At 38.6% G+C, this 25,338-nt stretch overlaps 1 protein-coding gene across 2 annotated transcripts; it reads right to left on the reverse strand.

Annotated features, from left to right (window-relative positions):
- Positions 1-675: 675 nt before the first annotated feature.
- RAB14 (RAB14, member RAS oncogene family) lies at positions 676-24,813 on the reverse strand. Of its 2 annotated transcripts, none has more exons than XM_023628785.2 (8): positions 24,367-24,813; positions 15,490-15,548; positions 14,304-14,357; positions 12,776-12,953; positions 8,085-8,151; positions 4,598-4,685; positions 3,981-4,011; positions 676-2,991 (listed from the first exon to the last, which is right to left on the reverse strand). In XM_023628785.2, exons 2-8 carry the CDS (start codon positions 15,539-15,541, stop codon positions 2,814-2,816), a joined length of 648 nt encoding a protein of 215 aa, XP_023484553.1. In that variant the 5' UTR covers positions 15,542-15,548; positions 24,367-24,813; the 3' UTR covers positions 676-2,813. The 2 variants fall into 2 exon arrangements, with proteins under 2 accessions (XP_023484553.1, XP_070107505.1); XM_070251404.1 differs by lacking the exon at positions 24,367-24,813 and adding an exon at positions 22,084-24,137.
- Between the last annotated feature and the right edge of the window lie 525 nt (positions 24,814-25,338).

Here is a 25,338-nt window from a genome sequence, read left to right on the forward strand (position 1 = left end):
CTTTCCAGAGAAACTAGACTACTACCTCTTACTAGCATTACATGAACATTACCAACCAAAGAAAAAAATCAAGATTACTGCATCAAACACTTTATTATCCATGAAAAATACTTGAACACTGCACCGAAACGTCTAACATATAAAAAATACTGAGCACCAATTACTCATCAGGAGGGCCTGCTCACAGGAGCGAGCACATCGAGTAACCCAGAGAGGGAGGTGACCACGTAAGTAGTAAGCTCTCACGGATTAAAAATTAACAGAATTTCCACATTCTCTCCGAAGTGTATTTGCCCAGTGCCTGGCGCATGAATGTTACAATATGACAAATTGCTCCTCTATTTTTGAGCACCCAGGTTTATTATAGGGGATTACACATGCAAATAACAAAATGTGGCCCCAAGTACAGTCAAGGGAGAACACTATCAGGCACAAAATGTGCTGATCTCACACTGAAAAAGGCTGACTGAGAACACTGCAAGAGTGATCCTAACACAAGGGTACACTTGTAGTTCAATTACTGATGTGGATTGCTACGCTATATCCGTAGACTTCTCTCTTTATACAACAAATAAGGACAGTTCTGCAATAAAAACTGACAACTTATGCCAAGTAACTGCCTGAAGAAAATATGAAATCCTAGTATGGTTCAGAAAATAATGCAAACAATCTTAATTTAATCTAGATACAGGTACTTTATTTACAAATATTTAGATTAATAGCATTTTGTTACATCAAATGAAGAGTACAGCAGTCTGAATAAATCCTGTCACAAAAACAATAAGACCCACTGTAAGTAACTTTGGGAATCAGGGTATTGCACCTAAACAAGCCGCAGTCTTCAGTCTGTGATTGCTACCTTAGATCCCAATGGGTGGGCTGTTTGTTTTGTTTTTGTAAATATATACACACACCAGCAGGTCATGGTCCCTGGGCGAGTCCCTTGTGATGCAAGTGTAAGCAAAATGGATCACTCTAAGTCTTTAACAGAATATACCAACCTACTCCAGGAATCTTGTTTTTAAAAAAAGTTAAAGACAAAAACAAAGATGAGTCCACAAATTAACCAAATCCTATTCTCTGCACATTCCAGTTTTGGCTTTTATTTAACAATGACTATACAATACTCTGGTACTACCACGTTTACAACCCAGAAAGCTCTATTTTTCACTTTAGTGTCTGTAAAGAGGGATTTAAAATGTGTATTTTAAACACAACAGTAGAGTTGAGTGCATTTTACAGAATATACTGAGGTTTACCTATCCTACTTCAAATAACTTCTCAATTCCCAGCCTGAACCATAAACTCAATCAGAAATCAATTAACAGAAGTAAAGAACTTGATAAAACCTAAGTTTGTTGTCTACAGAACTAAGATTGTTTCCCTTGCAATACAGTATTCTTTCAGTGGCCAAACCACCGGGGACGAAGTAAGAACTTACTCTGCATTAGCACAAACACTGGAACACCGTTAGAAACATTTTCCCTTTTACAAAACAATTTATGCCAACATGACATAAAATAGACCCTCATACTAAGAACACAAGGGATAGCTTAAATTATCTCACTGTAGTGTTAAAAATGCACAATTTAAAATCCCTTAACAGCAGACCTGTGGTTCTGGCTGTCTGGTTCAGAATCTCACCATTCCAAGAAGATAAAGGTATAAAAGCTTAAAATGTGCAATAATAAACCCAGCCTTTTTTCTTTTTCTATACAGTAAGGCAAGAAATGCAGCCTGTAATGCAAAACGTTTACAAAAAGAGAAAAGCAGGTTAGCACATTGTCGATTGCACAAGAACAGTTAAGAAAATCAGCAGGTAAGCCACAGTGCAAAGATGGAACAGAATCTGCTAGTGTTAATCCTCTCACGCTAGGAGCTCTTTCCAGCATAATGTCCCCAAACACTGCCAGCACCAAAGGGTGGAGCCAGTATTACTTGTGAACTGCAGTTGTGTCTATTTCCTTGTGTGAAATGGAAGCGAGTAACATGGTCACATATAGGTCATACTGTACAAACTGGTATTTTATACTGTTCCAATGCCAGTAATCAATTTATTTTCTTCATTAAAATAATATACACAGAATGTATTGTTAGTTCGGTTCCTTCAAATTTTATACATATTTACTTTCTGCTAAAGAGAAAAGGATAAAATGGTATAAAAAAAAGATAAAGCTATTAAGCACAAGAGAAAAGATAAATGGATATTTTCCCTGTGCAAGGCTAAGACAGAAGCAATAAAAACGCTTCTCTAAAGAGAAGCATTTCTTTCTCCTCAAGAAAAATGCCACCCACACAACAGGGAATTTATCCGACAAAAACAAACAAAAGCAGTTATAGAACCCCCTCTCTGTCATCAGAAGTCGCTTCACAGCAATAAACTTAATGGTTACAACAGACATACTTAACAGTTAAAGATGGGAGAAAGGCTTAAGATACCATCAAAGTAAACCGTACAGTGAGACAAAGCCTTGCCAAAAAGAGGGAGGGGTAAAAATCATGAAGTCCAGCATCAGTGCTCAGTTTAAATCATGTGTTGGTGACATACCTATCACGAGGACAATCAAGGGGAAAAAAAAAAGTCTAGATTTACCATGCAGGAGAGATTACTCTACTTGCCTTTGATAACCTGATTACATCTAGTTGTTTAGCAGTTTAGTATTGTGTTAAACTGTTTTTACAACAGAGTTGTTTTTTTCCTTTTTTTTTTAATTAAACCCAGTAAGATGTACAGAAGACAATGAAGCAGTAAAAAGTACTGCTTCCAACAGACAGAGGTGAAAGGTCAAATGAGAGCCACGGCAAAGAGGTCACTAGCAGCCACAGCCTTCTCTCTGGGGTTGGGGTTCACTGGTTAGCCGGCCTCCCTGTGGGGCTGAAGGTTTGTGTTGTACACCAGACTCAGCAGCATTCAGATCCAGGCTTCCGTCCTGAATGTTCTGATAGATTTTCTTGGCAGCCTCAAGGAAAGCATCTTCTACGTTTTCTCCCCTAAGAGGCAATTAACAACTTGATTCGAGAACCATAGCTTTCTAAAAAGATAAGACGTTATACACTGACCTTTTGCTAACCTTTAGTCAACTGCCATGATGTCTTCAACTTAGCCACTGTCATCTAATAAGAGATTACCAGAGGACTGAGCTAACAGAACAACATGGGAAAATATTTTCTGTGGAAAGCATATAAACATGGTACTAAGAGCTGTTTCTACAAACCCTATTTAGATAACTGTATGTGTTCTAATCATTAAAATGATATATGTCAATATATAACAATTTCTGTAATAAGAGATGGTATTCCAAACAGAAATGAAATATCTCCAAATATGCAGAAGAGGATTCAGGATTTATATGGTCTGACTCGCCAAGCATGGACGTGTACTGTTTTTATCAGGCGATAGTGACATATTCCTGCTTAGCCATGTTCAAACTTCAGCTCCCTTAGGACTAACAGTGCAGATGAGGCTAACTAAAAAGGGGCTAGCTTTTCACCACTGCAAGGAATTTCTGGCTTAATGAAAAACTACGATGGGAGTCCTGGGGTTCAATTTTGGACACAGAATAACAATTAGAAAATGTTGATTATGCTTCTGATTATTTTTAGACATTGAGTATTTCCTTAAGTCATGCTTTTTACTGTGATCAGAAGTATTAAATGAACAGGGTGACCAAGCTTGGGTCCAAAATGTCAAACTCAACCTCAGTTGTGAAAGTCAAACACTTTGAAATGTTAACACAATTTCATTTATTAACCTGGATTACCAGTGGGCATAATCAAAGTACAATCTTTTAGGTAGAATAACAAAAAACATTATTTTTAAATGTGAAACAGGAAGCAAAGAGATGTTTTACTGTTCTTCCTGCCATAAACATTATATATTATAGATTATATGAATATATACATTATATATTTTTCATATATATGATTCTGAGAAATTTTAATGTAATTGAAAATGATCTACTAATTCTAGCCATACTTACGTTTTTGCACTTGCTTCAAGGAACAATAAGCCTAAAAATAAAATGCAGACTATGATTAGGACATTTGAAATTAGCTCACAAGGGCATTCTCTTCAGTAACATTGGAATAAGTTTCCCATGAGATTTCAGTACTCCTTCCTACCACAGTATTTTACGCAAGGGTATCTGTCTAAGATGGAGGGAATCTTCTATTTGCCATTAAATAATTATACTAACCCCAACATGAATCGCAAATAAAAAAACACATTTTGGGGGGCCAGCCCCATGGCCGAGTGGTTAAGTACGCACGCTCCACTTCAGCAGCCCAGGGTTTCGCAGGTTCAGATCCTGGGCGCAGATCTAGCACCACTCATCGAGCCACGCTGAGGTAGCGTCCCACATGCCACAACCAGAAGGACCCACAACTGAAAATATATACAACTATGTACTGGGGGCTCTGGGGAGAAGAAGGAAAAATAAAATCTTTAAAAAAACCAAAAACACATTTTGGTATTTCCTCATTCTTGAGATGTCAACAGTTAGCATTAAAAAAAAAAGTTGTCAATCTGCACTATCAAAATCCCACTTTCCTTAGAAATTCTCCAAAAAAGCCATTAAAAGTCTTAAAAGAAACCCACCGTTTTCTTCAGCAAACTGTTTGGCTTCTTCATATGTAACATCTCTCTGTGCCTCCAAATCTGCTTTATTTCCTATGAGAATTATTACCTAATTTGTGACCAAAAGAAAACAAAAGCAACCATTTAAATCAACCATGAAAATTCTGAAATCCAAAAATCTTGATAGAAAAAAAGAAGTGGGCCAGAAAAGGAAACTAAGTACTAGCAATTATCCACCAGACAGGACAAAAGAATCATGAACTCACTAGTATTAAGAAGGACCTCAGCAACCATCTAGGCCAGAAGTTGACAAACTCTCTGTAAAGGGCAGGGAGCATGTATTTCAGGTTTGTGGGCCACATATGGTCTCTTTACACATACTTCTTTGCTTTTTGTTTTATTTAATAACTCTTTAAAAATGTAAAAGACATTCTTAGTTCACAAGCCATTCAAAAACAAAACAGCCCATGAAGCAGACCTGGTGTGGCCAAAGATTCTGATTTTTCTGAGTAAGATTACTAAGGATCCACAGACAAGCTCCAAGGGATCTGCGAATGCACTGAAATTAAGCACAAAATGCTATAAACAACGACATTCCCTGGAAGTCTGTGGCTTTCATCAGATTTTCAGAAGTTTCGGAAACCCTCAAAAAGTTTAAAAACTACTAGAGTTCTACTCCTTCAGGCTACAGTTAAGGAAATTAATGCTCAAATAAGGCAAAGAGACTTGTCAAAGGTCACTTAGTGAGTCAGTGGTAGGAGGGCATTAGAACCCAGGTAGAAAACTCAAACTGTGACCTTCAGACAAATACTAACCTACCCCACACTGTCCCTAGGCTAGCAACTGATGATAAATGTCTGTGTATCCATGGGGACACTGGAGGTGGGAGGAGGGGGTGAATATGAACACATATTCAGTGAGTTCAAATCCAAGGCAAAATATCATACACCTATATGACTTTGGAATCATTTATACAAGTGAAGTTAGGCCGAAGTTAAAGGCAGTCTGAAAAGTTCTAAGAGTGTGCAGCCTTGAGAAATAGGGCTTTGGTTTTCATTGGGGGGTCAGAGGAGAGATTTGTGGATAAACTGTCTCTGTCTATATATAAGCTTATTTGACACCAAATGGTAAACCTGCCCTCCTTCCAAACAGATGTGGCAATCCAGATACAGATACTTTAAGAATGGATGGTTTCAACTAAAAGGAATTTCCAACATTAAGTTTTCTTCATATAAAATTATGGCCTCTGGCTCTCCCGTGTCCAATAAACTAAATACCTATTTTGACTTGAACGTGAACTTTGAGCAAAGACAGCTGGGTAGTACAACAGAAGTGAGCATTCTTCAATCAGTGTGGACAAGTGCCCACTGAGGAGGGAAAGAAGTTTTCACATATAATCCACTAGTCTTTTAAAGAATAAAGTAAAGACACAAAAAAGGAAATCAACTTTTTAAAAATTCAAGTAGCACAGGGCCAATATAAGACAGGTACTCAAAACAAGAAACATTTGCTCAGTAGAAACACTGCCGCCTCTCCCAATTCCTTAAGAATTTCCAAACCATGCTTCCTACCATCCTGAAAGGAAAGACATAAAGTGGCATGCTAAAAAGACAGAGGTACAAAATACACCACCAATATGAGAAGGTATGTAACTACTATGTAAAATCAAAGGCAACTTTATAGAAAATGTCACATTTGAGCTGGACCTTAAAGAAGAGATTTTCTTTCCTCTGAAGATCTGGTAAGATTTCAAGAGGTATAAATGGGGCAGGAAGGACATGACTAATTTTTTATTATACTCCTCTAAGGACCCTCTACAATGAGTTTTTTGTTTATTTTATTTTAACGTTTTACTTGAAGTAACTATAGAATCACAGAAGCTCGTAAAAAGCAGTAGAGAGGTCCTAGCAACTCTTCGCCAAGCTTCCCCAATAGCAGCATCTTACAGACTTACAGTACACTCTCAAAACCGGGAAACTGGCACTGGTACAATCTGGAGCCCTGACTCAAGAGTTCACCAGTTTTACACCTGTGTGCATAGTTCTAAGCAGTTTTATTGCGGGTATAGATTTGTGTCATCACAGTCAGGATACAGAACTGTTCCATCACTACAAACGAGCTGCTTTGTGCTGCCCTCATTTTCGTCAACTCACACCACTCACACTCTCCACCCTCATGGCTAACCCCTGGCAACCACGAATCTCTTCTCCATCTCTACAATTTTGTCTTTTTCAGGATGTTTTATAAGCAGAACCATCCAGTACGTAATGCTTTGAGACGGACTTTTTTCACTCAACATAATGCCTCTGAGATCCATCTAAGTTGCTGCATGCATCAATAGTTCACTCCTTTGTATGGCTGAGGAGTATTCCACAGTGTGGATGCACCAGACTGCTTAACCATTCACTTACTGACGGCCATTTAGGTTGTTTGCAGTTTTCGGCTGTTGCAAATAAAGCTGCTATGAACGTTCACCTATAGATTAGTATAGCTACCTAGAGTGGGTTTAATGTGATAATGGATGTGAAAGTTCCAGGCACACTCCCTGACATAACAGGCAGACCATGTTAACTGACCCTCAATGTGATTAAACTGCTGTTCCCTGGTAAAAGCCACCCTTACCATGAGTACTTATTTACTGAACCAGGCCTCTGCCAGGTGCTGGAATGCAAGGCTTAGTGAGACACAGGCCTCGTTCTCAAGAAGTTCGGAGTCGGTCAGAGCTCAGTGCCTTTCCTCTCATGTTCCCCCAAGAGCATCTACTGAAACCATACTCATCCCTAAAACCCCAGCTCCAACACCACCTGCTCTGTAAAGCTTGTTTCTCCAGATGGCGCCACTCAGCCCAGGCGCCCCCACCACAGCACCAGTCACTCTAACTTAGATTTCACTCCCTTTTCAGCATAGTTATTTGTATACCCGCAGGTCATCTCCCTGCTCGATTATAATCTTTTGTGGGCCAAAGATCCACATCTGTCTCTGTATACTGCAGAGTCTAGCGTGGTGGTTGGCCTTTAAAATCTCAGTATCTTCTCAGTCTGGCTACAAAGCTAATTTTTTTAAGCATGCAGAATTCTTTTTATTTTTAATGGAAATTTTACTGAGATAGTTGTAGATTCACATATACTTGTAAGAAACAATACAGAGACAACCCTTGTACACTTTACCCAGTTTCCTCCAACGTGACATCTTATGAAACTGCCATAGATCCTTCCCTTTTAAAGTGATAGTTTCAGATTTCACAGTCGCCGCTTGACATGAGATCATCACCCCATTCAGAGCTTTCTCTTTTCTTTAACCACAAACATGAACAAAAACTATAAGATGCGAAACTTGGGGTAATTAGTACCAAAAAAAATGTTAAGTTTTCTTCAATTAATTTAAGAATAAAATAAAGATTTTTCTCATTCTTGGTATCCAAATACAATAATCCCACTAGCAAATGGCTTTCTTTTTCGAGTTAGCTTAGATCTTAAATTTTACACACAGGAGACGTCATTTAACTTACAGTATTCGGATTGGTGAGATTCCGTGCATCTGTCAACCAGCTGCTTAAGTGGTTATACGTACTTCTTCTGCAAAAATCAAAGTTTACATTTGTGACTGCCACATACAACTGCCATTTCAATAGAAAAAAAGGCAACCAATATTTAAGATACACACTTTAATCAACAGATTCTAAGAAAGTATTTGCTTTGACTAGATTGTTACTCTAAAGAATAACAGTTGTGGATGCAAACACATACTTTTACTAGCCAAACCTCTTATTTTTAAATTAATAATTCAATATCCAACAATTCTCCTAAATGTCAGGAATAAAATGTTTACATTTAAAAGCAGATCCATAAACAGACCAATAAGCAAGCAAAGAACAATAGAGAAAACTGACGAAAAACAATTCTGAACTCAGGATTTCCAATCTGAAAAAAAACTAAAATTACTCTGAAATCATCCAGATTTTCAATCACAAAATGGAGAAAAAGTTGTACCAAAATGTCTAACCAATAACACATTGAATGGGAAACATTTTTGCATCTGTCTTTAAATTTTTCAAATTAGAAACCAAGATAGTCACACTACTGTAGGCTGATATAAAATTCACCTTTCCAGGGCCGGCCCAGTGGTGCAGCGGTTAAGTGTACACGTTCCGCTTTGGCGGCCCAGGGTTCGCCAGTTCGGATCCCGGGTGCAGACATGGCACCACCTGGCAAGCCATGCTGTGGTAGGCATCCCACATATAAAGTAGAGGAAGATGGGCACGGATGTTAGCTCAGGGCCAGTCTTCCCCAGCAAAAAGAGGAGGATTGGCAGCAGTTAGCTCAGGGCCAATCTTCCTCAAAAAAAAAAAAAAAATTCACCTTTCCTTAAAAGGTAAGTTAACTACAACAAAATAAAAAGTAGGTTTAAAAAAAGCATTTTATACATTTGACTGGAAATTCAAGTCCCCAGATATCAGAGAGTGAATTTATCCTAACTGTACTCTTATTTACCAGCAGCTAAATCATTTTGGGATTCAGACTGCCCTTTTTCTCCACTTTCTCCAATCAGGAGTTTAAAAACTCATAGGCTCATTTGCACTAGCCAAGTAGGCCCTAAGATAGCAAACAAATCCAAATAGTTTACAATATTATACACAGTGTAACATTAATCAGATTTTACTAAAGGGGTCAAAATAATTAAAAAAAAAATTTTTTTTTTTTGAGGAAGATTAGCCCTGAGCTAACATCTGCCACAAACCCTCCTCTTTTTGCTGAGGAAGACTGGCCCTGAACTAACATCCGTACCCATCTTCCTCTACTTTATATGTGGGATGCCCACCACAGAATGGCTTGACAAGCAGTGCATAGGTCTGCACCTGGGATCTGAACCCACAAACTCCAGGCTGCTGAAGCAGAATGTGCGAACTTAACTGCTGAGCCACTGGGCTGGCTCCCAAAATAATAAAATTTTTGAAGGTTAAAAATGTTTCTGAATTATATAGACTCAAGAGAACATTAATCCATCTTATTCATTTAACAGATGAGGAAACAGAAGCCAACAAAGATTTAAATGATTTCAGAGCCAGGCCTAGAACCCTTTATATGCATGGTGTCCTCAAAGTATTTTGAGTTTAGCCTTGTGAATATATTCCATGATCTCCAGCTGCCAATGCTCATATAAACTTTGATATCCCAAACATTTAATCCTTTCCCAGCAGGAACTGAAAAAACTCCTTACTCAGACTCTCTTTTCACTGTGCTATATCAAATTATATACAAATCACCAATGAAATGGCAAAAAAGAGGTCACACAAATCAAAACAACTTTTCCCCAATGTCTCAAAATTTTCTAAGTAAACACTGGTCAGACATCATTTTAAAAGAGCACAAGCATTATCACTGTTCAATATTTGTAGAACTGGCACACCTTGTTTTTACAAAACAGATATCTCTTGCTTCGTGCACAAAACCTTAAATAATACAAGTCCACAAATATTTATACCAATTATGATGAATTTTAAAATGTCAAAGCTGACAGCAACAGTGAATTACATACTGCCACCACTTTGTTAAACAAAAAATCTACACAACCTTCGCAAGTAGCATCAAAATCATGTAAACCATATGATATACATGTACCATAACTTCTGTAATGATTCTGGTAATTGTTTCGTTATTACTTTAAAATTCACCATCATAATTTCAAATCTATAAATATAGTACCATCCAAATATTTACTAATTGGTGGTACTAGTGCTAAAAAAAAAAAAAGTGCTAAAATATCCCTAACTTTGGCATAGATGTTAGATCTAACATATCAAAACTGATATAGTCAAACCACCACGAAAAGCTGTGATGCCAATTTAGGAAAGCACTCAGTAACAATTACAGTTCATGCCAAGAATAAAAAACATTCTTAAAGCAGGGACTTAAGTTAGCAAAATGTCAAGGATAAATAATAGAAAAAAGTGGAAAAAGAAATCAGTGTCATGGCTGTAACACTAACGTCAATATGAAGTATCACTGAGTCAAGACAGCACCTGTCTAAAGCCTGAAGGACTTTTTCTCAGTAAGTTTTATTGGGATACAACAAACAGACTATAAAGCTCATCCTTTTTTAGTATATTCACAAAGATGTGCAATAATCACCACTATCTGATTATACAATATTTTCCTCACCCCCAAGAGAAATCCCACATCCAGTAGCACTCACTCCCCACGTCATGGCAATCCACTTTCTGTCTCTATGAACTGGCCTATTCTGGATATTTCATATAAATGGAATCCTACAACATGTGACCTTTGTAAAAGTCTAGCTTCTTTCACTTAGCAAAATGTTTTCAAGGTTCAGCATGTATCAGTGTTTCCCTCTTTTTAACGGTTGAATTATATTCTATTGTATAGATATACCATACTTGTTTATCCATTTATCAGTTGCTGGACATTTGGCTTGTTTCCAGCATAAGTACTTTTTGACGACTTGAACAGACACAAATTTTACCAAAAGTATTCACTGTGCTTAAAAGGTATGTTTAAAAGCAAAACATATACATGTATCAAACCATCACATCGCACACCTTAAACTTACACAATGCTGTATGTCAATTATATCTCAATAAAGCTGGAAAACAAAACACACAAAATTGGCAAAAAGTGCTACAACACTACTACAGACTGATATACTCTAAGCACACATCACCATATTTAAATTTTATTAATAATGCTTGGAGTTTTTAATTATGTGAAGTCTCTAGAAGGCACCTCTCATAAAAGGATGTCCTGTACAGATGGCCAGGTTTTCAAATAGTCTTCCCACAGAACTATTTACTGATCACGTTACCCATTGCCTGGCTATAGTGAAGAGCATTAACGCTGTTTCAGCCTGTTTTGCCCTGAGACCACCCAATTCTAGAATTTAGTGAAACTTCAAGCACTATAATTACAATCAACCACTATCTTTTTTTTTTTTTTGAGGAAGATTAGCCCTGAGCTAATATCTGCTGCCAATCCTCCTCTTTCTGCTGAGGAAGACTGGCCCTGAGCTAACATCCGTGCCCATCTTCTACTTTATATGTAGGACGCCTACCACAGCATGGCTTGACAAGCAGTGCCATGTCCGCACCTGGGATGCGAACCGCTAAACCCCGGGCCACTGAAGCGGAACGTGCGCACTTAACCAGTGTGCCACAGGGCCAGCTCCTCAACCACTATCTTTACTCTAAGGCAACATTTCCCAAAGTGTGTTCCTCAATAAAATAAGCTTAGGAAACATCAAATTAAACGAAGTTAAACAATTTCTTTACTGCAGAACTTCTCAGGGTCCCAATATACTAATGTGCACTGTGACTCTTCAAGAGGAAACGGTATAAAGCATTTCCCAAAGGAAATACGCTTGAAAGTCTAATTATCAGTTGGTCCCACCCACCCATGCCTACTCCCACAAACAGTGAGACAAGAGTCACACCGCTTTAGACTATCACTTTGCATTAATATGAAAGGTGACCCAGTTCATTTTCTAGCTTACAGTAGACAGACAGCACAGGGTTTAATGAAGTGACACAAGTTTCCATGTTTTACAAAGTCAAACATTTATGGTCCAGTTTTGTTACTTTATATCAAGTGCTCTGAGTTTCCAGAAATAGTCAAACTGAAATAAATTTAATCTTGCTACTTGAAGTATTGTAAACCACTTCAATCCTTTTTAGGACAAAGAAGAAATTAAGTAAATAAACAAATACTCAAAACACCTTCAGATGCAAGCATAAGAACTTTTTATAATCTACCAATTTGGATTAGCAACACTACTTAATTCCTTGCGTGGCCTTATTTTGCAAAGGGGCAAACTTCGACAATAGAGACTGAATAGACTAACTCCTGAAGACTTGCTCGCTTTCTACTGAAGTGAAAAGAACAAAGTTTGGTATAAAATATTATTTCACCTCAAATAATTCAACTGATGCTTCTTTTCAGAATAGTATTCTTCTATTAGCTTCACCAGCATCTCCTAAAGTTTTTCTTCAGCATATCCACACTCAGAAAAGGAAATCAACATGTTATATCAAGTCTTACACAGCAATTTAGAGAAGAAATCGTCAAAACCCAAATAAGTTCATTTACAGTCACATAACTACAAAGAATGCCTAAATCAATAAGAAACCACGCTGCCTAAAGTAGATTTCTTTTTTCAGGTATAAAGGTTAAAAAATTACCCGTCGCTTACCTAGTGATATCATAGACCATAAGCGCTCCCGCAGCTCCTCTGTAGTAGCTTCGTGTAACAGCCCTAAACCTCTCCTGTCCTGCTGTATCCCAAATCTGCAGTTTGATTTTTTGGCCACTAACTTCAATTATTCTTGTACCAAATTCAACACCAATTGTGTGAGGACAATCAGCCATAACTGTTAAGGAGGAAAAGAAATATAATATAATATTCCAACTTCCAAAAAGCTTCAAATTAAGACTAGTGGGAAAAAAAATCCACTGGATAATCAAATGACTTATTAATGCTTGTAGGCTATAAACAGGCCAAAGCTAGGACTAAAAAATAGAAAAAATTCAGCAAAAACCCAGAAGTCACAGAAATGTGACTGGACTAGAACAGGGGTCAGCAAATTTCTATCAAGGACCAAATAATAAATATTTTAAGGTTTGTAGGCCAAAAGGTTTTTATCACAACTACTCAACTCTGCTGTTGAGACACAAAAGCAGCCACAGAGAATACATAAAATGGACACAGCTGTGTTTCAATAAAACTTTATTTACAAAAACAGGCCACTACTGGATTTGGCCCACAGTCCAAAAGACAGTTTGCTGTCCCCTGGAATAAAAGAATCTGCAAGTTAAAAATAAAGATTTTAATAAATTCTTCATAATACCAACATTATATTATACTATTTAGCCCTCTGACAATCATTACATATAACAAACCAATCAATGGTTTTAGGACTTCTAGGAGCTGTTACTCAAACAAATTTTTATCCCGGAAAACATTATCAAGATCTCAAAGAAAATCAAGCTTAATAAATAATTATAATTATATATTGGCAAGTTATATATGTCTAATCCAATATGACAAGTTTGTTCGTCCTTTCCTTGTAATTAGGACACTGAAAACCTAAATCCACTACTCTCTGGTCCAAGTACACACAGACCACTGGACTCTGCATCAAAACGTTACAATAAGGAAAAAAATACCACAGAAAAAATTTCAACTCTATGGAAACAATTTCAACGATATTTAGCCTATCAGTTTCATAAAACAAAATGGCCCCTTCTGCTACCACCCAAAACAGAGTTGTACTTTGAATCTTAATCAACTGGTCGTAAACGTAGAAAGAATTCGATTTTAAATATTTCCAATCTATTATTATTTAGTTGACAAATGATATACACAGCAAATTTCCCCTAATAAGATAATTTCTGTAATGGAAAGTCACATAATAAAAAAAATCAGATTATTTAAATTTGACACTATAGTATACATTTTTTAAAATTAAGTTTTACCATGAAAAATTTAAACAAGTGAATCAAACTATATATAGCATATAAAAATCAACACTACATACAACATGCGAGTATATTTCATTTAATCTGCATCTAATAAAAAAAATCACCTCCTAAAGACAGAAGAGCACATGCAGGAAAAGATTATGTTCAAATGCATAATAGTACACTGAAGATGACACTTTTCAAAAGGTGGGAAAGTGACAATAAAGAATTTACTGTTTCACCTTACATACTGAACTTACATTTTTTTTCTGTAAATTGGTGAAGTAAGCAAGATTTTCCAACTCCCATGTCCCCTGTTTAAAAAAAAGTTTCAAGTTGCAATTACATTCCTCGATTTAACACTCTTACAATTGTATGCAATGATTGCTATACCTCTTACCATACATATCACAGCGCAAATTTCTGGGACACAGAAAAGATGTATTTCCCTAATTCATAATGAATTCAAAAGATCATACAGGTCAGTTTTCATTGTGATGTACAAATTGACTATGCCTAATATTTGGCAGTGACAGAATTTGGTTATAAATTATATTAATAAATAGCCACTAGTGGGGAAGTGCTTTTAAACAGAGAAACTGTTGTAACAGTATTTTTCACTTTGAGCTATTTCAAGGTTTTATACTGTTTTTTCCCCTTAAACCCATGCATAAAAGCAGAAGACTCCTAGGAGTAACAAATATGGCAGCATAAAAGAAGCAGAAATAAGTTTTGGAAGTTTGACTCACTACATCCCAACCTACCTCATAGTTCTTATACTTCTTATAGAATTCCACAAAAGAAAAGAATGTACATTACATGAAAACCACAACAGAACAGATGTTATCCCTGACTGTACTACAGCAATTTAACCCTTGGTGAAGGAAGCATTATAATAGCTGCATAAGCTCAACATTAAACCAAACTGTTCTAACGTAAAGAATTAACTGAACTGAATTCAACTGTGCTCCTACAACTATACTTGGATAAACAGTACTGGTCTTTTAATTTAAGCAAAATCTTCTTGAAACTTAAGGGGAAAACCACCAATACTATATTGTATATACATTACTGCAATTATTCTAAATCAATGTTCTCTATCAATTTTTGGAATCCAGGGGGCTCTAAGGGCTTTCACGTTATTTTTGGAATGTATCAGCACTCCTAGGAAATTAATCTCATTCCTAGTGTTAACAAGCTTTCAAGTGGCCCTCAAGAACAACCAGCATCACTTCAAAAGGTACCCAGCATTGTACTAGAAGTACCAGGGCCACAATGCAAAAGGTACATTGCTAATGCAAAAAATAAATCTTATCAAAGGAGCTTTAATTTTGCAGGGAGAGAATCATTCACTTCTTCCAGAATAGTACGTTAAATATTATTATTTAAATAGTTTGTAATATTAACCCTCTTTGGAGAACAAGAGCGTAAGTTAAATAAACTTACCGATAATAATATATTTAAAGATGTAAGAGTAGTTGTACGGTGCAGTTGCCATGGTGGCACTAAAAACAAAGAAAACTGTTACTTTAGAAGTAAAGTATATACAAGTTATCCAAGCTGATCATTACTATCCCTTTAAAGATCTACAAAACAAAGCACATTTATTAGAAACAAAATATTGGTTACAGTAAGTCAGAATAAAACTGCATTTCCCAAATTGATCAAATGCACAAATTCTCTTGGATGAACACTGCTTTAACATTCTCATGTATTAGCCACAGAAATATAAGAAATCATTTATATCAAAACAGTCCCAATATTTCACTTTAGGAAATATCCAATAAGAAACGCTACTCTGGAAAATCTCAAACAAGGAAATCTTTATAAATTTAAGATAAACATCATCACAAATAGTCCTCCTTCCCATTTAAGGTCCCCATCCCTGTTAACTGATCAAGTGAATCAGTTATGGCCTACTCAGTCAGAACTCTGATTTTACAACCGAATGTCACAAAAAGTTAATTTATAAATGCAAAATATTTTTACTCTACTTTAAATCAATGGTTAGCATACCATCCAAAGAAAGAGCAATCATATTATTCCCCCAAAAAATTAATGTCAAAATTAGACAAAACCACATGAAACTGTTGTTCTTATAAATTTTTTAAAAAATCAATTACTGGCAATTTCATATGGCTCAACCTAACAGAGGATTTGAAGATTAACAATGTATCAAATGTCTGCTATTCTAGGAGCTGAGAGAAACAACGGCATAAAATATTACTTGCCGTGGTAAAATCTGAGTGTATGCATTAGAAGATATTTCAAAAGATCACAGTCCATTCCTTTCCCTTAGACAGACTTAACCTAAAGAATTCTAATTTCTCTCCTACTTTTAATAACTTAAAAAAAACCACACCAATTTATTCAAATGAATGCCTTAAATGTGTCAGACACTGTGCTAGGTGTTAGAGAAACAAGAGGTGAATTCTAAACTAGTAATAAAGTCAAAAAAAGTTTATTCTCAAGTCAGTTTTCAGCTCAAGGAAAGACAAAAATTCTTCATATATATGAACATTTAACCCCATTTTTAAAATTTTGATTTCCAGTATTTTTTTTAATCCAGTTTTTAATGTTTTGGCCAAGTGTCACATTACACAAGCCAGATATTTGATATGATTGGAGATATTCATTTGCTGAAATTAATAGCTTACTGTATATCATATTTCAAATAAAATTTCTATATAACAAAATTTAACTGTAGAAGAAGTATACACTTAAGTGAATTACTGTTCTCAAAGAAGAGGAAGTTGTTAATTATGGTAAATTATGAGACAATCACTTCACACAAGATAGTCTTTTCACTTAGCTGTATAAATTACATTCAACAAAAGTGGATGCCCTGCTACCCAGTCCACCCTGACATGTTGTAACACATTTATAATCAGTCTTTGACATCACAAAAAACTCCCTTAACCAGTTCTTTCAGGAAAGGGAGTTTTTCTAGTTAGATTAACTCCTGATTCTGAACATCATAATAACTTCATTCCCTTTTTCCAGACACAGGGGACTCAAAACTTTTATGAATGAACTTGGTCCTCAGGCTAACAACGGTCTGGTTTATTTACCAGATCTCTGAACCAGATCCCAAACACAAGGAAAAAAATAATCTCTCACAATAAAAACGATATTTATGGGTTATTAACTTCTTAACCTGCATTCCTCCCAGACTCTTCTTCTAAATTAATTTTTAACTCCATTCAAACTTGGGGAGAAATAATGAGTTACCTTTAAATTACTGTTTCTCTCATACTCTTCCCCTTCTGATTTCCCTATTTCCTTTCCCTCTTCTTACTGAATGTGTAGCTGTGCATACTTTGCTTCCATCCATTTTATTATGTTAAAACTGTGGCCTTGGGGACAGCCCCATGGCCGAGTGGTTGGGTTTCACGTGCTCTGCTTTGGCGGCCCAGGGTTTCGCCGGTTCGAATCCTGGGCACGGACACAGCACAGCTCATCTAGGCCATGCTGAGGCAGCATCCCACATGCCACAACTAGAAATACACAACTATGTACGAGGGGGCTTTGGGAGAAAAAGGAAAAACAAACAAAAAAATCTTAAAAAACAACAACTGTGGCCTCTAACAATCCAATGTCCACTTGAAATGCCTAATGGCTAATCAAGAAATTATATCCAAGTACTAATTTTGTACTTGCTAATTTATCACAGAGCATTCATTAATTACATATCTACTGAGATGACTAATTTTGACAATGTTTTTTAAAATTACCAAGCATTAATTAGTATAAAACACTTCCAAATAAAAGAATGATCACTATTTCAGATTGAATACCAGTACCTGTCTCCACCTCACCACACAATTTTCTGTTTCAGGTTTCTTAAAAATTACAAATAAAAACCCTAAAAGTATAGTTAAAGGAAAGCTAGTCAAACTTACTAATTTCAGTAGACAAGCAGAAAATATCTAGCACTGCAGCCACTAACACTCACAACAGGACCCCCTTTCTTATTCTAAGGTAAGATATTAGCTAGGTTTAACTATACTCCCATAGTTTCTTGGTAACATTCATGCAAAATTATGTATTTTCAGGAGAGCTATATGAATATATATGCGGCCCCTTTTACATATTAACTATGCTTAACATTGCTTGAACAAAGAATTTCTCAATCTCATTTCTTGAACATGAAACATATCACTGTCAAGGTAAGGAATGTATTTTTAACTAGCTTTGGAAGGGGAAAACAAAGTTTTTCCTCTATTACTTAAGGGTGCTTTTGCTTTACTTTGAGAACTCAAAAGTCAAAAAAAAGGGAGGGTTAGCAAGAAATGTTGGTCTAGTTCAAACACTCTGAAAACATGAGGCCACTCAACACTACAATCTCCACTAATTAAAAATCTTGATAATATTCTGTAACTTGTGCACAGTTACTGGTGTGGTTAACATGTACTTTCTTCCATTTTTTTTTTTTGTAAAGATTTTTTTATTTTTTCCTTTTTCTCCCCGGTACGTAGTTGTATATTCTTCGTTGTGGGTCCTTCTAGTTGTGGCATGTGGGACGCTGCCTCAGCGTGGTCTGATGAGCAGTGCCATGTCTGCGCCCAGGATTCAAACTAACGAAACACTGGGCCGCCTGCAGCGGAGCGCATGAACTTAACCACTCAGCCATGGGGCCAGCCCCTCTTCCATGTTTCACTAAAGCATCTGAATAAAGTTCACATGCAGATAAGATCTCTTTTAATGCCTTTGACTCCTTTCAGAAAAGAGTACGTATTACATTCAGACAACAGGCATCATTAAATACATGATGAACAACTTGCAAACTAATAACACACACAATTGTATAGTTACCATTTACTGGGAACTTAATATATGCCAGGCATGTGCTAACCACTTCACATGCAATCTCATTTAATTCTTACTGCTACCCTTACAAAAGAGTGACTACTACCCTTACTTTACAGAAGAGGAAAGACTCAACAGGTAAGTAACATGCCCAGAGCACACAGCTAAGCAGTCAAGTCTCTACTGAACCTAGGACTGTTTTGACTGCCAAGAACCCCCTCTTAACCACTACACCATCCTGCCTCCTCCAGTTATGAGATATACTATGAAACCCTAGAGTGGTACTTTGGGCCACAAATCTTTCTCAGTTCACTCACTTGGTTCTAATTTAATATTCTGAATAAGCAGTATTAAATAATTACATTCAGAGGATACACTGTGACCAGGATTTGTAGATATGGATAAATAATAATAGTAATAATAATTCATTTCTATCTACTTAGAAAAAAGTTTCAGAAGGGAACTAACATTTGTTGAGAGCAAACCGTGTGATGCTCTGCACTACTTTTCCCTGTATTGTCTTACATAATTCTTCCTTAATTCTCACAGCTCTGCAGAATCATTATCACTATGTCCACGTAAAAACTGAGGAAATGGAGGTTCAGAGAAATTCACTAATTTGGCCAGTGTTAAAAAGTCAGTAAATGTCAGAGCTGGAACTCAAACCCAGGCCTGATTCCAGAGAACAGGATTGTCTCCAACTAAGGTAGCCTTTAAAGGTATATATATGTAGATTGATAAAATAAAAGCAAAAACTCAAAATCAGATGAAGATGGAGGATAATTATACTAAAATTTAGGGTAACAGTTTTACTATTGGTGCATGTAAAATTTAGCTCTACACTTCCTGGCTGTCAAGAGAACTGTTTACTAAATCCATATTAAATACTACTAATTGTTGTGTGGCCTCTTTCAAATATTAACTATGCTTAATATTACTTTAACAAAGGATTTCTCAATCTCATTTCTTGAACATGAAACATACCACTGCTAAGGTAGAAATATATTCAAAATGGGTTATGTTATTGCATAAAACTCTGTAACATGCTTTTTTAAAATTTTGCCTTATTTTTTTACTTTATTGAGATTGCACTGGTTTATAACATTACATAAATTTCAGGTGTACATCATTATATTTTGACTGCAACATGCTTTTTTTCACTTAACAAAATCATGGATCTATTTCCAGGCCAATACTTACAGATCTAAATGTTTAATAAATGCATATTAACCACTAATCATTGTTGTGCCAAAAATAGAATCACATGGTCTCCATATACTGAGTCAGACACCTTTCAAAATGAAATTATACAGACATATAAATGACTAGTTTTGAAATGTGCAGATACAGATGAGAAAGTAGGCACTTCCATACATTCTGCTTGTGGGAGTCTGAATGGCCACAACATTTTGGGGAAGAAATTGGTATATTTTAAAATCTTAAAAATAATCCAAATCGCCCTTTGGCCAAGGAACCCACTTAGAAGTAGCCTACAGAAACAAAAGCTTCAGTCCACAGGGTTAAAGGTGGAAGTTCATCTAATGCAGCATTTTGACAGCAAAAAAACTAGAAACTACACTGCCATCAACAGGGAAATGACTGAATAAAGTAATCTGTACTATGAAACAACAAACATCTGGCTTCAAAACTATTTAGGTATATATGTACTAACCTGGAAATATATCAACGATTTTGGTAAGTGAAAAAAAGCATGTTGTAGAGTTTTAAGCAATAGCATATCCCAGTTTTAAATACACACACATACACTCAATCCTATATGTATCTAATATGGACGAATATACACCAAATTGTGAAAAAAGAATACATGTGCTGAGAGTAGAAAAAAGGAAAAGGCAAATTATTAACTTTCTTTATATATCCCTGCACTGACAGTATGAGCAAGTACTACATTCACTGGTAATATTCTAAAACAGTAAAGAAAATAAAGGACTGTTAAATATTTTAAAAGCATTTTTATATACAATTCTAATACAAAACAAGTTAAAGAATAAACAAAGGAAAAAAACTCCTATTCATATCTCCAAACATTACTTCCACATTTACCAATAATATGGGGAACATCATATGAAGCTAATCATACAATCGGCCTCAAAAAACAAACAAAAAACATCCTAATAATTGAAGGTATTTTTTCCTTTTTTTTAATAGTTTGGCTCCTTACTGTGTTAACTTATGCACTATGCCTGACTAATCCTTTCACGACTGTTATATATCTACTTTACTCTATTCCTTAGAACATATGATGTTACTGTGTAACTTTTACATAACTGATTCAAGACAACCGAGGAAAAAAGCAGCCCACTAAATATTCCAGGTGATTTAAATTCTGATCTTCATTATTAAAGTTAGTAAGCTTTCTTTTTCTTTTTACATGCAAGACACTTTGTTAAGAACACCAAAGCCAAGATAGACTCCTTTTGTGATTCCAATATAAAAATATTTGTTGAGGGGCCAGCCTGTGGCCGGAGTGGTTAGCTTCCTGCGCTATACTTCGGCGGCCCAGCGTTTAGCCGGTTCGAATCCTGGGCACCAACATGGCACTGCTTATTGGGCCATGCTGGGGCGGCATCCCTCATGCCACAGCTGGAAGGACCCACAACTGGGAATACACAGCTGTGTACTGGGGGGCTTTGGGGAGAAAAGAAATATAAAATCTTTTCAAAAAAAATATTTGTTGAGCATCTACTACTAAACACAAAGCCTTGTGCTAGGCTTTGACAATATAATAATGATAAAATCAAGAACATTGTCCCTGCCTTCGCGGAACTCAAGAACAAGCATCTTGATTTGCTTATAGATCCTCTAAGGTGGAATGCTACTTGATCCGTCAGTCAAGTGGACACAAAACTTTGGTATTTAATCTAATCTAAATGAGTGATCAATTTCCTTTCCTCAACAGTATGCATTCTCTGAAAATAACTCACCCATTTCTGAGACTCACTTAAAAAAACCTTCACTTCTGACAAGCTATTTAATGTCACACTTTTATATAAATTAATGTAAATAATAAAAAAGATTGGATTCCTTAATGTGTTAAGAGAAAGACAAAATTTTCCAGCTAATTATGATGGTATGCTAAGAATAGGAAATAAAGTACTCCAATACTGCACCTCTATTCATAGACGGAAAGTACTTAAGAGTAAAAAAAAAAAAAACCCCAAACCCTGCACTTACTAAAGTTAAAAGGATTAGTAATACTGAAAAATTTACCGATGAGATGATATGATGTCTGAGATTTGCTTCAAAATAATTTGGTGGAGAGGGTACAGGTGTATATAGATGAAACGAGATGGACCATTGTCGACACTGGCTGATGGGTACATGAAGCTCAATATACTACTCTATTTTGTATATGTTTAAAACTGTCTAGAATAAAAAGTTTTTAAAAAGTAAAATATAGTATCTTTGATATCTCTATCTGTACATTGCTGTCTCCAGACATACCTGGCATTTTTAACCACATGAAAATGCTTCAAGCTTTTTTAAAAAATGAAACATCTTCCAATAGCTCTACTTTTAACATATTCTATTTGCCTTAATCCAAAATTTCCTCTAATAGTACAATACCCTGCACAGTTGAAGTAGGCAACAAATATAAAGTCTTAAACGTGAAATATAAAAAGCAAAAACTTTTAAAACTATAGCTTTAATTCCAAGGAATTTTTTAGGTTATTAGAATGTAAACGTTTTACATCTTTACAATAACTGCCATTTATTGAGTGTCTAATATATCCCACCTACTTTATAAACAATCTTTAATCCTAAAAGCTCATTTTACAGATAAGGAAACCGGCTCAGAGAGATGATACATCCATGGCCAGACACTGCTAAAGGGAAAGCTAAGACTAAGGCCCAGGTCTAACTCCACAGCTCTCCAAAGCCACGCTCCTCTCACTGATTCAACAAATATCGAACACCCACTACAGGCCTGGCGCTGTTACAGGCAACGGGGCACTCACTATATGCTAAGCAACGTGCTAAAGGTTTTCAATGCCATTTAATCCTCACAACAACTCTAAAACGCAGGTACAATTATCCCCTGTGTAAATAAGGACACTGAGTCCGAGAGGCTAAGTAACTCGCTTAAGGACACTCAAGTAAGGAAGTGGCAGTACTGGACTGGGAACCCTCGAAAACTGTTAACCACTACATGCCTCAAGGCACCACCAAGTAAAAGAGCCTAAGCAGAACTCTGAAGACAAACTGTGGAAAGTCTTGGAGGAAGAGGAAGCGGGAGCTGGATTACTGCAAGGCCAAGTTTATCCTCGATAAGCACATCTAAATAAAAGGCAGCGTGACAATTAATAAAGAAACGAGCGGTCACCTCCGCAAGGGCTCAAATCTGCGCTCTGACACTTGCTGTGGGACCACCAGGAAAGCACCTGCCCTCTGGGAATCCCAGTTTCTTCTTCCAGCAGAAAATGGAAATCTCGCCCTCTCTCCCCCGGGGGTGCGAGAATGAGGAGGGGCAGCGTAGTGGCTGACACCACAGACTGAGTTATAAACGAGCAATCCGATGTCACCCAATGCAAACACAGGAAAAAAGGAATTAAACCGCAGCTCCACTTTAAAAAGCCACGTCTGTACCCCTGGCCTAACCTGAACGTGGTTAACCCCAGCCACCGTGCAGGGAGAGGCCAGTTTCCACGTCCCACCATCAACCAGCCACATCACAACTTCGAGCCTCAGTTTCCTCGCTTGTAAAATGGAGACAACTCTACTCATCACCGAGGGCTACGCGAAGCGACCCAAACCCACGTGAAGACACCTAAATCCGTGCCCGGCGCACAGCAAAGTGCAAACCATCGAAACACGCTCGTTCCTTCTTTTCTTAGATTCTAGAAACGCCAAAACTTTTGTCTTCTTCGTTACTGCTCGATGCTGCCCGGCCTCTGGGCCTTAGAGGGACTCACTCAAAACAGCACCCCGCACGCACAGACCCCCAGACCCCTTCCCCAGCCCGGGCCCAGGGACGTTCGACCACACCGACAAGGACACCGGAGCGGCTCCAAGATGCCGGCGGGGCTGCGAGGCGCTGCCTTTTGTACTCGGGGCCCGATGCGGCCCAGGAGCCGGGAAGGCGGCGCCGGGGGTGGGGGGCGGCGCGGCCCGCGGGGGTCCACAAGGCCGGGGAGGTCTGCGGCCGCCGGGACCCGCGGCGGGGCGACGGGCCCAGGCCGGCCGGGGAGGCGGGCAGGGAGGCCGCGCACACCCTTCCCGCACGCCGCGAAGCCCTCCGCGGGCCGCCGAGGAGCGGCGCGGGCGGGCGGGCGCCGCGCGGGGACCCCTCGCCCCCGCACCGAGTCCTGTCAGGCCCGGCGCCGCGCCGCCCACCGCCGACCCCGGGCGCGCCGCCGCCTGACAGGCCCGCCCCGCGGCGCCGCCCGCCCGCCCGCGGCCCCGGCTCGCCGTCGTCCTCCCCCCGCCCCGCGGCCCCGGAAAGCCGGACACAGAGGCCTCGGCCCGACGGACACTGCGGAAGGCCCCGGTTACCTGGGGGGTTGCTGGTGGCTGGGCAGCTTTCCGGGCGGGAGGGGGGCGTCAGGACGAGGAAGAGGAGTGCGGGCGCAGCGGGAGAAAGGCCCGGGCGGTCGGCCGAGGCCCCGGCAGGGAGCGGGCGGGCCGAGGAGGTGCGGACGCGCCGGCGGCAGTAGCGGTGGCGGTGGCGGCGGCGGCGGCGGCGCCTGCTCCGGCGGCTCCCTCAGGATCTTCCTCGGGCAGGTCCAAGATGGCGGCGCTCCCTGCACAGGGTTTCCTGTCACCCTCGCAATGGGCCGGACCACAAAAGAAGGGGGAGGAGGATGCGCGCGCAGCTGGCGGAGCCCGGAAGAGAGTGGCCGGGGCCCGGCCCGCTAGCCACGCCCCTTCCTCAGCCCGCCCCTCTGGACTCGTCGCGCCGCCGTCGAGGCCCGCCCCACCGGCCCTGACGCCTGAAGAGGCGGAGGACAGAGCTTATGCGCAAGCGCAGTCGCTTGACCTCGCTGCCTGGGGAAGTTACTGCGCGGGCTTGCGTCGAGCGAGCCGAGGTGTCTGTGGGTCTTACAGGACTGGGGTTGTCGCTGTGGTGTCTTTTTACCATTTTTAATGCCAGCAACTACCACTTGCTGGACGCTTACCATACACAGCCACTGTGCTAAGCACACATTTCTTGCATTCATTCAACATGTCTTACTGAGCGCTCCGTACATAGCGGGGAGCAAGGCGCAGTGGGTCCCTATCCAACAACCCCAGGGGGTGCATATCCCCATTTTATCGATGGCGAAACTGAGGCTCAGATTGATCGAGTCACTTGTTCAAGATCATGTAGCTAGGAAGTGGGGCTTTCTGCCCTGTGTTTCACCTCTGTCCCTTTTAACCTCCCTTTGGGGTGCCTTTGATGGGAGGAGAGAAATTGTGGCATTTTTCACAATTTGTCCACCACCTCCCATCTTCTAACTTGGTCTGCTATTATCATCTTCCCAGAAA

The sequence above is a fragment of the Equus caballus genome, chromosome 25 (genome assembly GCF_041296265.1).
Source record: "Equus caballus isolate H_3958 breed thoroughbred chromosome 25, TB-T2T, whole genome shotgun sequence".
Lineage (NCBI taxonomy): Eukaryota > Metazoa > Chordata > Mammalia > Perissodactyla > Equidae > Equus > Equus caballus.

What these genes read in the sequence shown, in the direction of transcription:
- RAB14 (XM_070251404.1), bottom strand. Translation starts at nt 22,196, where the DNA reads ATGTACCCATCAGCCAGTGTCGACAATGGTCCATCTCGTTTCATCTAT. An exon ending in GACATCATATCATCTCATCG is followed by an intron (nt 15,549 to 22,083) that starts GTAAATTTTTCA and finishes CTTTGTTTTTAG; the next exon opens with TGCCACCATGGCAACTGCAC. An exon ending in CTTGAAGCAAGTGCAAAAAC is followed by an intron (nt 2,992 to 3,980) that starts GTAAGTATGGCT and finishes ATTGCCTCTTAG; the next exon opens with GGGAGAAAACGTAGAAGATG.